This window comes from Hypomesus transpacificus, chromosome 11 (genome assembly GCF_021917145.1).
Source record: "Hypomesus transpacificus isolate Combined female chromosome 11, fHypTra1, whole genome shotgun sequence".
Classification (NCBI taxonomy): domain Eukaryota; kingdom Metazoa; phylum Chordata; class Actinopteri; order Osmeriformes; family Osmeridae; genus Hypomesus; species Hypomesus transpacificus.
Genome location: NC_061070.1, coordinates 2,777,345 through 2,790,392, shown reverse-complemented (window position 1 = coordinate 2,790,392; position 13,048 = coordinate 2,777,345). Strand labels below are relative to the sequence as shown.

Here is a 13,048-nt window from a genome sequence, read left to right as displayed (position 1 = left end):
CAATGGCACCTCCCATTTGGGATAATCTAGCCAGAAAACCATGTGACAGATGAAGAACATTAATGATACAGCTAGCTAGTTTGAGAAAAAAGACTTGCATGAGATTTTCATTGGTGAAAGTGCTTCGTGGAACTGTAGAGCTGCATATAAATGGTGCTTCTGCTATTAGCAACTTGCAAATAGTTGCTTGGAATAGGGTTAGGGTTAGTGCAAATCCCATTTAAAACCACTATCACCAACTGCATAATTCTAGGCCTATATCTCTGGTAAATATGTATGTGGATGTATGAAACTGTTCTCACTACACGATTGATGATTGTGTAATGGACTTTGCATTCATTCATCCATCCATGCCCCATTACTGTATGTGATTGGCGCCTTAAACGAGGAGCGACTGGATGAACAAAGAGAGGTGAGGAGGGCGGGTAGACGAGAAGACCAGACGCGCCTTCTACGGGAGAGAGAGCATGGCTCCACCCCCGAGTTTGTCGCCACCCACGATTGGACCAAGACCCAACTGACATTGTGACCAATGAAAGCCGTTTATCATCAGCTAGCCTATAAAGGCTGTACTCCGACAGAAACTTTTCACTACTCGTTTGAACAGAAATATTAAGAAGATGAGCGGAAGAGGCAAAACCGGAGGCAAAGCTAGGGCCAAGGCCAAGACCAGGTCATCCCGCGCCGGGCTGCAGTTCCCCGTGGGTCGTGTTCACAGGCTTCTTCGCAAGGGCAACTATGCGCAGCGTGTGGGAGCTGGCGCACCCGTCTACCTGGCAGCCGTGCTCGAGTACCTCACCGCTGAGATCCTGGAGTTGGCTGGCAACGCGGCTCGTGACAACAAGAAGACTCGTATCATCCCCCGGCACCTGCAGCTGGCCGTCCGCAACGACGAGGAGCTCAACAAACTTCTCGGTGGCGTTACGATCGCTCAGGGTGGAGTGTTGCCCAACATCCAGGCGGTGCTTCTCCCCAAGAAGACCGAGAAGGCCGTTAAAGCCAAGTAAAAACTAAACCTCGGTCTCACTTTCCCCAAAGGCTCTTTTAAGAGCCACCCACTTCACTCTTCAAAAGCGCATTGTCTCTAACTTATCAGTAGATAACGTTGCACTGGACTCTATTCAGTTATAGCCATAGTACATATAGAATATGGCTATCGCTACATTGGAATCACACCATTAAGTAAACCTACATGGGGTTGCTGTGCTTGTCATTCTGCATGAAATGTAGCCTGCATGCCAACATTATAGAAGCCGGTGCCCATCCCTTAGGAATGGTCAGGAAATAATTACCTTGGGTCAATATGCCAAGTCATTTGACACAATTTAATGCTGTATTTGTTTGGCTTGTCACTGGTGTGAACCAGGTCGATCTGAAATGCAAGAATGCATTTAGGCCACATGTTTTGTACACATTTTTTTAATCGACTACGTGCCCGCCACTGGGCGAAGCGGTGCGAAGGATCAGGGCGGAGCCAGAAGGTTTCAAGTGTGGGCGGGAACGGACGATAGGTCCCCGCGTCCAATTGCCAAAGGAGAAAGCGTCGAAGGTCTGCCAATCAGTCTGCTCGGGAGAGCAGTCCAATCAGCGGACTACAAACCGACGATATAAACTTTTACTTCTGCTCCGGGTTTCCACATCCACTCGGAAACGAGAAGATAAGCATCATGGCCAGAACCAAGCAGACCGCTCGTAAATCCACCGGTGGCAAAGCCCCGAGGAAGCAGCTCGCCACCAAAGCCGCTCGTAAGAGTGCACCAGCCACTGGTGGCGTGAAGAAACCTCATCGTTACAGGCCCGGGACCGTGGCTCTGAGAGAGATCCGTCGTTACCAGAAGTCCACCGAGCTGCTTATTCGCAAGCTGCCTTTTCAGCGCCTGGTCAGGGAAATCGCTCAGGACTTCAAGACAGACCTGCGTTTCCAGAGCTCCGCCGTGATGGCTCTGCAGGAGGCTAGCGAGGCTTACCTGGTCGGTCTGTTCGAGGACACCAACCTGTGCGCCATCCACGCCAAGAGGGTCACCATCATGCCCAAGGACATCCAGCTGGCCCGCCGCATCCGCGGAGAGCGCGCCTAGACGTTGCCTGGGATCATTTGACCTCGAAACTCACAAAGGCTCTTTTAAGAGCCACCTCACTGTTTCAACCAAAAGACAAATGCCTTCTGTGACAAACGTCTTGGTCATGCGGGTTGAAACATTCTTGGGTCCAAGCATTAACTACTGCCGCTGGAAATGCAAACTACCATTGAATACCATCATTACATGTGATGGTATTCAATGACACAAATATGTGTTCTAGAAAGAGATCAAGAGTCACAGAGGTCTGATAATATCAGCTTTAATGCAGCAGTTGGAAATCAACAAGTCCAGAGCTCTGGGGTTGTCTACGTTTCCCTACCCGCAACAGAGTTTGGACTGGTTCACCAAGTCCAACTGGCTATCTGTCCCTGCCCCAGCATATATTATACAGTGCAGTAAAACAAAAAACACAAGAAGAGGGTTGAGCTTGCTCTCCTGAGCAGTAGGGAGTTGTTCTTGCCTACGCGTCCCACCTGCTCGGGTGCTGTCTCGGCCCGGTTTCAAGGTTGCTTCTGAAATGGAGAGATAACAACACAAAACACAGACTGTTTCCCACACCCTGTGTGAGACACAATGGTTAAGCCTGAGCACACTTCCAAGTTCATAAGACATAGATGTAATAAGCACAATACATAACTTTAATACATGCTTCCTTTATAAAGTCGTACGAGCATTGTTCCCGTTGCTTTATTCACTAGTGCACAGTGCCCGTGATGCATTTGGTGATTAAGATGTCACAAATATTCATAACTGGAATTATGGATAGTGCCGTGCCCGTGATGCAGCTGGTGATGACAGTTCATGAATTGTACTGTAATGTATTATAAATTCTTTACTGCCTAGTATGCTCTGACCTGGTGCCTGTAGCCTTGGGGAGGGAGCTGCTCTGAGGCCCTGGGGTGGTGCAAGGACTGGGGTCTATGGTAGGTGTTATTAGTGATGTGTCTTTCGCAAACGATCCGGCTCTAAGAGCCGGATCTTGAAGGTGAACGTCGGGAGCTGGCTCGCATATCTGAAGAGCCGACTGTATTTTTAATAAATTAATAAAGCCTATAAAAACTAAATGATTATGCAGTAATTAATTTTAATTGTATTTAAAATAATCGACATATTCAAAGAACAACAAAAAAATACATGTAGGCTTAAAGGCGCACACGATCATCCTCACAATCTGTTCCTGTCAATCCTGCATGAGGGAGGGCCGAGCCAACTCACACACAGTCAGACGAGTAGTCAAAACTCGGAGGAGAGCCATGACAAATCAATGCATTTTTAATGTCAAAAGATACCCAAAAGAATGCAACAACTGAATTGCAAGCCAACTCTTGTCTCAAGTGCTGAGGAGGTTAAAACAGCCATTGTATTATATTATTAAATGTCAATTCTCTCATTTACTTTATGTGTACTTTAAACTAAGCAAAATTATTTAGTTTCAATTTAGCTTATCTTGGGAATTTCACCAAACCTCTGAACAAATCAAGCCAAATGGTATTTCAGAGTTTGTCAAACTTGAAAAAAGGTATTTTGAACTTAACAGAAGGGTTAATACTTCAAACATCTGGTTTTACAATAATCAAGTCCTATCACAAACCGATGAAACATATACATGTACTTTATTTGTCATTCTGTATTCTGTACCAAAGGCTTTGAAGGCTACTTTCCACAAGAAAATTCCGAGCTGTTGGCTCTCCCATCCCCCCAAATCACAGTGGACTGCAGCGTATGATCCGCACTGCTGAGAAGGTGATCGGCTTCAATATGCCTACCCTCGAGGACCCTGAGCAGTCGCGGAGCCAGAGGGGTGGCCGCGCTGGCACTGGCCCCTCCTGATATCGGACTGGCCACCCCAGGTGCCACCCCAAAATGTCATTCGCCATCCCTGGCAATTGGATGCTGACTGACATTTAATTTATCTGGTTAAAAGACGCGTTTATTTTAACACTTGGCAGCGTTTTTTTTCAATCAAGAATATTTCCACAATTTACCAGTCAGTCACAAATCACTACGCCAGCGTCTGATACAGCGCCAGCGACGGAAGACAAGAGCATAATATTACAGTTATCGTTTTTACATTTTACATTTATTCATTTTTCATTTATCAGACGCTTTTATCCAAAGCGACTTCCAAGAGAGAGCTTTACAAAGTGCATAAGTCACTGATAATAACAACGAGATAGCCCCAAAGCATTGCGGGTAGCCAAAACAAGAAGCACACAGTGTGAACAACCAAAAAATAAGTGCCAAAGGGAAAAACCATAAGAGCATGTAGTTAAGCAAGTTACAATTAAACAACATGAATCTCTAAGTGCAAGTGTACCTGCATGCAACAGTAAAATAGAATACAAATAAGAATTACTAAAATAGGGTATTTCGCAGCGAATACAACAGTTTAAATCAGCTACCACTATCCAACAAGAGCAATGAGTCTCTAAGCAAGAGTCATTGTGATCCTTGAGGAAACTAGCATTGGGTACAGCAAACCTTTCCTAAGTACCCTTGTACTCCCGGAACAAGTGCGTCTTGAGCCTTCTCTTGAAGGTGGAGAGACAGTCTGTGTCTCTGATGGAGGTGGGGAGTTGATTCCACCACTGGGGGGCCAGGCAGGAGAAGAGCTTGTGTTGGGACCGGGCGGTCTTGAGCGGTGGGACCACCAGGCGGTTGTCTGAAGAAGACCGTAGGTGGCGGGTGGGGGTGTAAGGCTGCAGGAGAGACTTGATGTAGTCGGGTGTAGTCCCGTTCACTGCTCGGAAGGTCAGTACCAGGGTCTTGAATCTGATGCGGGCCGTGATGGATAGCCAGTGGAGGGAGATGAGGAGCGGGGTAATGTGGGAGCGTGTGGGTAGATTGTAGACTAGGCGGACCGTTTGAAGGTTTAGCATTGGGGTTGAGGCTTCCTGAACAAAATGTTATGAAAGTTGAGTTGCTGGGACGCAGAGCCATAGAAAAAGATGCATAATGGCAATTTGGTTGCATAACAGATTCAGAGAAATGTCTCTGTTTTTGTTAAGCACTTCGCACTATTAGCTAACAGCCTACTGTGGTAAAGTTGATTCAATTTAGTTTTTTTCATTTGAATTTATATAGCACACTTTTAAAACAACAACAGTATCCTTTAGCCCATCGAAATCTATTGTGATGACCATGACCTGACTAGCTAGGTCAGAAAGGAACAATCGTCCAGGCATAAGATGAAGTTCCCAAATTGACGTTTATTAACCGCACGGTACACAGGCTACCAGTAAGCCAAACAGCTGTTTGGCCTTAGCCCATATTACATAAAAGAAAGGTAGCCCACCAGACAACAGTGACCGTCTCTTGTGAAACCCAGATGAAACAGAAAGAACAGACGCTAAACCTGGTCTTAACTTTGAATGCTCCATTCCCCCTGCCCAACCCCCCAGCTAACAAAATGACGTCCCCAGGACGTCCCCTGAACGCCCCCGAATGTTATCAGGACGTCGCAAGGGAACGTCCCCATGACGTTTTTTTGTAGGGTCCCCTGAAAGTCCCGGGGACGTCGCAGACAAACGTCCCCGGGACGTCCATGTAACGTCCTCATAACATTTAGGGGACGTTCAGGGGACGTTTGTCTCCGACGTCATGGGGACGTTTGTGTGCGAAGTCATGGTGACGTTCCCTTGCGACGTCCTGATAACTTTCGCATACCAAATGCAGAATCAATTTCTCAACCTTAATTTACAGTCACTTTTATGCATTTAATGGATATTTTTTGCATACACAGTATAAAATGCATATTAGCCTATAGTGCAAAACTAAACTGAATCTGTTCACTTAAACTCAACAAGGTAATTTAACTTCTTCATTTTTAAAAATCAACTATAAGTATAACAGGCTGCTGCTAAGTATTGTGTATTGTAATTTATTATGTGTATGCTTGTAGAAGAAAAAACACGATTTACAGTATAAATTAACACTTTATTCAAATGCATTTTAAAAGCTTGAATTAATTTTCTATATTTTAATTGTGTCAACCCCTTCTCATCGTCTCCCTACTCCTCCTCCTCGTCCTCCACCAGTTCGTCCGGAATCAACACCTGCAACATGAATTAGCTACAGTTAGACAGCAGTTAGAGATCCCCTCCTTGAGTCACCACCTTACCGCGGTGGAGGGGTTTGCGTGTCCTAGTGATCCTGGAAGCTATGTTGTCGGGGGCTTTATGCCACCCAAGGCAAACAGGTTCCAGGTGAAAGACCAGACAAAGCATGGCTCAAAAAACCAACCATGAAGAAAAACAACAATGGTTCTCAGTTGGCCCTGCCCGGAAGCGGGTCACCGGGGCCCCCCCCTGGAGCCAGGCCCGGGGTGGGGCTCGATGGCGAGCGCCTGGTGGCCGGGCCTTTTCCCATGGGGCCCGGTCGGGCACAGCCCGAAGAGACAACGTGGGACCCTCTTCCAGTGGGCTCACCATCCGCAGGAGGGGTCATGGGGGTCGGGTGCAGTGTGAGACGGGCGGCGGCCGAAGGCGGGGGCCTTGGCGGTCCGATCCTCGGCTGCAAAAGCTAGCTTTAGGGACGTGGAACGTCACCTCGCTGGCGGGAAAGGAGCCTGAGCTGGTGCGCGAGGTAGAGAGTTTCCGGCTAGATATAGTCGGCCTCGCCTCGACGCACAGCATAGGGTCCGGAACCAGTCTCCTTGAGAGGGGCTGGACTCTCTTCCACTCTGGAGTTGCCCTTGGTGAGAGGCGTCGAGCTGGGGTGGGAATACTGGTTTCCCCTCGGTTCGGCGCCTGTACATTGGGGTTCACCCCGGTGGACGAGAGGGTAGCCTCCCTCCGCCTTCGGGTGGGGGGACGGGTCCTCACTGTCGTTTGTGCTTATGCACCAAACGGCAGCTCAGAGTACCCACCCTTTTTGGAGTCTCTGGGGGGGGTGCTGGAAAGCGCTCCTCCTGGGGATTCCCTCGTCCTCCTGGGGGACTTCAATGCTCATGTGGGCAATGACAGTGAGACCTGGAGGGGCGTGATTGGGAGGAACGGCCCCCCCGATCTGAACCCGAGTGGTGTTTTGTTGTTGGACTTCTGTGCTAGACACGGTTTGTCCATAACGAACACCATGTTCAAGCATAAGGGTTTCCATATGTGCACCTGGCACCAGGACACCCGAGGTCTCAGTTCGATGATCGACTTTGTAGTCGTGTCATCGGACTTGGGGCCGCATGTCTTGGACACTCGGGTGAGGAGAGGGGCGGAGCTGTCAACTGATCACCATCTGGTGGTGAGTTGGCTTCGATGGTGGGGGAGGACGCCGGTCAGGCCTGGCAGGCCCAAACGTAATGTGAGGGTCTGCTAGGAACGTCTGGCGGAACCCTCTGTCAGAAGGAGCTTCAACTCCCACCTCCGGGAGAGCTTCGATCATGTCTCGGGGGGGGCCGGGGAAATTGAGTCCGAATGGGCCATGTTCCGGGCCTCCATTGTTGAAGCGGCTGACCGGAGCTGCGGCCGCAGGGCGGTCGGTGCATGTCGCGGCGGTAACCCTCGGACCCGGTGGTGGACTCCGGAGGTGATGGATGCCGTCAAGCTGAAGAAGGAGGCCTATCGGACTTTATTGGCTGGTAGGACTCCAGAGGCAGCTGATGTGTACCGGCAGGCCAAGCGGAACACGGCTTTGGCGGTCGCGGAGGCAAAACCCCGGCCATGGGAGGAGTTCGGCGAGGCCATGGAGAATGACTTCCGAACGGCTTCAAAAAGGTTCTGGACCCCCATCCGGCAGCTCAGGAGGGGGAAGCAGTGCTCTGTCAACACTGTATACGGTGGGGATGGTGCGCTGCTGACCTCGACGGGGGACGTCCTGGATCGGTGGAAGGAATACTTCGAAGACCTCCTTAATTCCACCAACACGCTTTCCGACGTGGAGGCAGAGTCTGGGGACATCGGGGGGGGGCCCTTCTATCTCTGGGGCTGAGGTCGCCGAGGTGGTTGAAAAGCTCCGCGGTGGCAGGGCCCCTGGGGTGGATGAGGTCCACCCGGAGTTCCTTAAGGCTCTGGATGTTGTAGGGCTGTCTTGGTTGACACGACTCTGCAACATCGCGTGGACATCGGGGACAGTGCCTCTGGACTGGCAGACCGGGGTGGTGGTTCCCCTCTTTAAAAAGGGGGACCGGAGGGTGTGCTCCAACTTTAGGGGGATCACACTCCTCAGCCTCCCTGGGAAAGTCTATTCAGGGGTCCTGGAGAGGAGGGTCCGTCGGATTATCGAACCTCGGATTCAGGAGGAGCAATGTGGTTTTCGTCCTGGCCGTGGAACAGTGGACCAGCTTTATTCCCTCCGCGGAGTCCTGGAGGGTACATGGGAGTTCGCCCAACCAGTCTACACATGTTTTGTGGATTTGGAAAAGGCGTTCGACCGTGTCCCTCGGGGGCTCATGTGGGGGGTGCTCCGAGAGTACGGGGTACCGGATTTCCTGATCGGGGCTGTCCGGTCCCTGTACGGCCGGTGGCAGAGTTTGGTCCGCATTACCGGTAGTAAGTCGAACTTGTTTCCGGTGAGGGTTGGACTCCGCCAGGGCTGCCCTATGTCACCGATTCTGTTCATTACCTATATGGACAGAATTTCAAGGCGCAGCCAGGGTGTTGAGGGGGTCCGGTTTGGTGACCTCAGGATTGGGTCGCTGCTTTTTGCGGATGATGTGGTCCTGTTGGCTTCATCGGGCCGTGACCTTCAGCTCTCACTGGAGCGGTTCGCAACCAAATATGAAGCGGCTGGGATGCGAATCAGCACCTCCAAATCTGAGGCCATGGTAATCGACCGGAAAAGGGTGGAGTGCCATCTCCGGGTCGGGGAGGAGATCCTGAACCAAGCGGAGGAGTTCAAGTATCTTGGGGTCTTGTTCACGAGTGAGGTAAGAATGGAGCGCGAGGTCGACAGGCAGATCGGTGCGGCATCCGCAGTGATGCGGGCTCTGCATCGGTCCGTCGTGGTGAAGAAGGAGCTGAGTCGAAAGGCGAAGCTCTCTATTTACCAGTCGATCTACGTTCCTACCCTCACCTATGGTCACAAACTATGGGTAGTGACCGAAAGAACGAGATCGCGAATACAAGCGGCCGAAATGAGCTTTCTCCGCAGGGTGTCCTGGCTGTCCCTTAGAGATAGGGTGAGAAGCTCGGTCATCCGGGAGGGGCTCAGAGTAGAACCGCTGCTCCTCCGCGTCGAGAGGAGCCAGCTGAGGTGGCTCGGGCATCTGATTAGGATGACTCCTGGACGCCTCCCTGGTGAGGTGTTCCGGGCACGTCCCACTGGGAAGAGGCCCCGGGGAAGACCCAGGACACGCTGGAGGGACTATGTCTCTCGGCTGGCCTGGGAACGCCTTGGGGTCCCCCAGGAAGAGCTGGCGGAAGTGGCCGGGGGGAGGGAAGTCTGGGCCTCCCTGTTTAGGTCGCTGCCCCCGCGACCCGATCCCCGGACAAGCGGCAGATGACGACGACGACGATGACGACGATAGACAGCAGATCAAATGCAAAGAACATTAAGTGGAAGTGTATTTTATCCATATGCTCCTGGAGTTATTTTTAGGACCGTTACAAGTGAAACGGAAAGCTTCCCGGACCTTCAATATCCAGATATTTACAACCATCTATCTAGTGCTAATCAACTTTCCTTCATCTACTCATCGTGAACATGTGTCCGACGTAGCAACGTAGCATATCATTATGCTACTTTTCATGCAAAACGTCTAGGTTTATGGTAGCTCTAGCACTAGTCTAACTGTCCAAAAATGGCTTGCTACTCTACAGTAGAGCTAACGCTACTTGACTAGCGCTGTAGCCTACACCTGTCCAAAAGTAGCTTCAGCTGTTTTGTATTTTCTGTATTCTTAAAGAGACGACATCACTATTAGTGTGTAGGCATCCGATTTCAAGCTATAGCTAGTTCAGTCAAGATAATCACGTATTAGATTTGAACATTTATTGTTACATGACATGGACATGTAGATTTACTTTGGCGGAGTGGATGATCTAAGGGAAGCACTCCCTGCCTCCTCGATGCAACACATACATACATGACATATGAGGCAGGGAGCAATAGAGATATAATCCCCCTGTTGGATAGATACAGACAGCATAGGGGAGAAGGGGACGGTGGAGGGTGGCAGCAGCACTGATCATACAACGACCGGGGTGAGTGCGTGCATATCCGCGTGTCTTTTAAAGACGCCTTATCGGACGTGGCCCAATGGATATGCGCTGCTCCATGGGTGTGGTAGTGGGAGGAGTAAGGAAGGTGGAGTAAGACGCCTTACGTCCCCGATCACTGACTGACGCGCGCTGCCCGATTGCCCTGCCAGAACTAGCTGCGCTTATTTAGTGCTATCGAGAACATTGAGAACAACAACTACTGTACAAATTAAGATGATACTGTACGACATCTCAATTTAGCCGATTTAGAAAACTACTGCCAACTCAAATTGGCTAGAAATTAATACACATATCTTCGATATGGCTATTTCACGTTGGATAAACATACAAATACATAGATAGTAGAGCTAAAGTTTGTATTAAAACATATTACCTCAAATTCTGTCCTTCGGGTGGCCCACCTTCACAGGAGTGCGCTAAATTACTAGCCAACTACACAAAAAACACTATTAAAAACACAAAAAAAATAAGAACTAAACTATCAACACTGAAACTTAAGTTGAAGATATATTTACAAAAATTTATTAGTAAACGGTATTAAATGAAGGATGCGGGATCAAAAAGTTTTGCTGTCTCTCAACGACTTCTTCACTCAACAACAGGGTTCACGTCACGAGCGGTGACGTCCACGAGAGATGTGCTGTAATAGGTTAGTATGGAACATTTCTAGAGACACAGCTGGTGCTTGGATAGGCTGGATCCAGCTTAGATGTTTTGTTTCAGTACATCCCCAAATTATTTATGACTATAATGTATTACTTCGCTCAAATGCAATTATTGGTACCATACATAAACAATTGATTTAATACTGTACAGTTTCCAGAGTGACAGTAGGCTATAGCTCGAGCAATTCACATCACAGAATGACACACAAACGAAAATATCAGTTCGGAATTTAGATGGTTATGACCAACAAATGACGTTCTGGAACCCCCGAAAGTTCTAAACATAATGTCATATCATAACCAACCCAAATGTCCCCGATTTTTTTTAACATAACGTCGTATCATAACCAACCCTGAAAGTTTAAAAATAAATGTCTAAATTGTGACCTTTTAGGAACTTTAATAACGTCCGGATAACGTCACGGTATAACCTATAGGGGACCAAATAGGAACGTCACCGAACGTCCCCAGGACGTCCCTTGTTAGCTGGGCCTCCATGCCCCTTCGCCAACCACCAGGATGCCCGGCATCCGAACATTCTTGGCAGGGGCGTCATTAGACCCTTTTTACTGGCGCATATGCCCCAGTATAAATTTGCAGTGCCCCAGTAAAATCTAAATTTGATAATCCCGGAAAAAAATCTAAGCAGTATCCCAATCAACACTTGTAAAAACACAAAACGATGAAGGCAGAATTCCATGTTTGCGCGCTCTTCTGAGATTGCCAAATAGCCACTGCAGCACGCACACAGAAGTCCAGGTGTCGAACTCGGCACACAAGTCAGTATTGAAGTAGGCTAAGAAAACATTACACAACTAAAGAAAGTTTCTAAATGATACCGGCCTACCGATCATCTTATTTTGACTAAAGCATGAAAACATTATTAGGCTACATGAAGTTCATAAAAACGATATTTCAGCTCAAATGAATGCGAAAAAAATGTGTGCGCTCGCAATAACTATTGATGTCCCTGCCAAAGCTGATATCAAACTTGCGCCCCTGAACTGTTGTACAGTGGGGTTTCTACAGCCTAGCCTTCTACAGCCAAAATATATGAATAGGGGCCTGTGCCCCAGTAGAGTTTCATGTCAAACAACGCCCCTGATTCTCGGCATTCCCATGATTAGCAGACAGCAGGGTGATTGGCATGTCGGACCACGCGAACAGTACTGGTAAACAACCAACTAACATGACACCTAGTGATGGGCATTCCGGCTCTTTTGGCTCCCGAACGGCTCTTTAAAAATGTTTTAACTATGAATTTGACTTGGTGTGAAAACAATTTGAATTAAATTATGAAATGAAATCATACTCGACCTTAACAACATATCTTTAAAAATGCATTGATTTGTCATGGCTCTCCTCCGAGTTTTGACTACTCGTCTGACTGTGTGTGAGTTGGCTCGGCCCTCCCTCATGCAGGATTGACAGGAACAGATTGTGAGGATGATCGTGTGCGCCTTTAAGCCTACATGTATTTTTTTGTTGTTCTTTGAATATGTCGATTATTTTAAATACAATTAAAATTAATTACTGCATAATCATTTAGTTTTTATAGGCTTTATTAATTTATTAAAAATACAGTCGGCTCTTCAGATATGCGAGCCAGCTCCCGACGTTCACCTTCAAGATCCGGCTCTTAGAGCCGGATCGTTTGCGAAAGACACATCACTAATAACACCTACCATAGACCCCAGTCCTTGCACCACCCCAGGGCCTCAGAGCAGCTCCCTCCCCAAGGCTACAGGCACCAGGTCAGAGCATACTAGGCAGTAAAGAATTTATAATACATTACAGTACAATTCATGAACTGTCATCACCAGCTGCATCACGGGCACGGCACTATCCATAATTCCAGTTATGAATATTTGTGACATCTTAATCACCAAATGCATCACGGGCACTGTGCACTAGTGAATAAAGCAACGGGAACAATGCTCGTACGACTTTATAAAGGAAGCATGTATTAAAGTTATGTATTGTGCTTATTACATCTATGTCTTATGAACTTGGAAGTGTGCTCAGGCTTAACCATTGTGTCTCACACAGGGTGTGGGAAACAGTCTGTGTTTTGTGTTGTTATCTCTCCATTTCAGAAGCAACCTTGAAACCGGGCCGAGACAGCACCCGAGCAGGTGGGACGCGTAGG

The 13,048-nt window shown here is 48.4% G+C and overlaps 1 protein-coding gene across 1 annotated transcript; it reads left to right on the top strand.

Moving 5' to 3' along the window:
* The first annotated feature begins 606 nt into the window (after nt 1–606).
* LOC124474267 (histone H2A) lies at nt 607–1,032 on the top strand. Its single transcript, XM_047030244.1, has one exon. It carries the CDS (start codon nt 621–623, stop codon nt 1,005–1,007), a length of 387 nt encoding a protein of 128 aa, XP_046886200.1. The 5' UTR covers nt 607–620; the 3' UTR covers nt 1,008–1,032.
* Nucleotides 1,033–13,048: the final 12,016 nt, after the last annotated feature.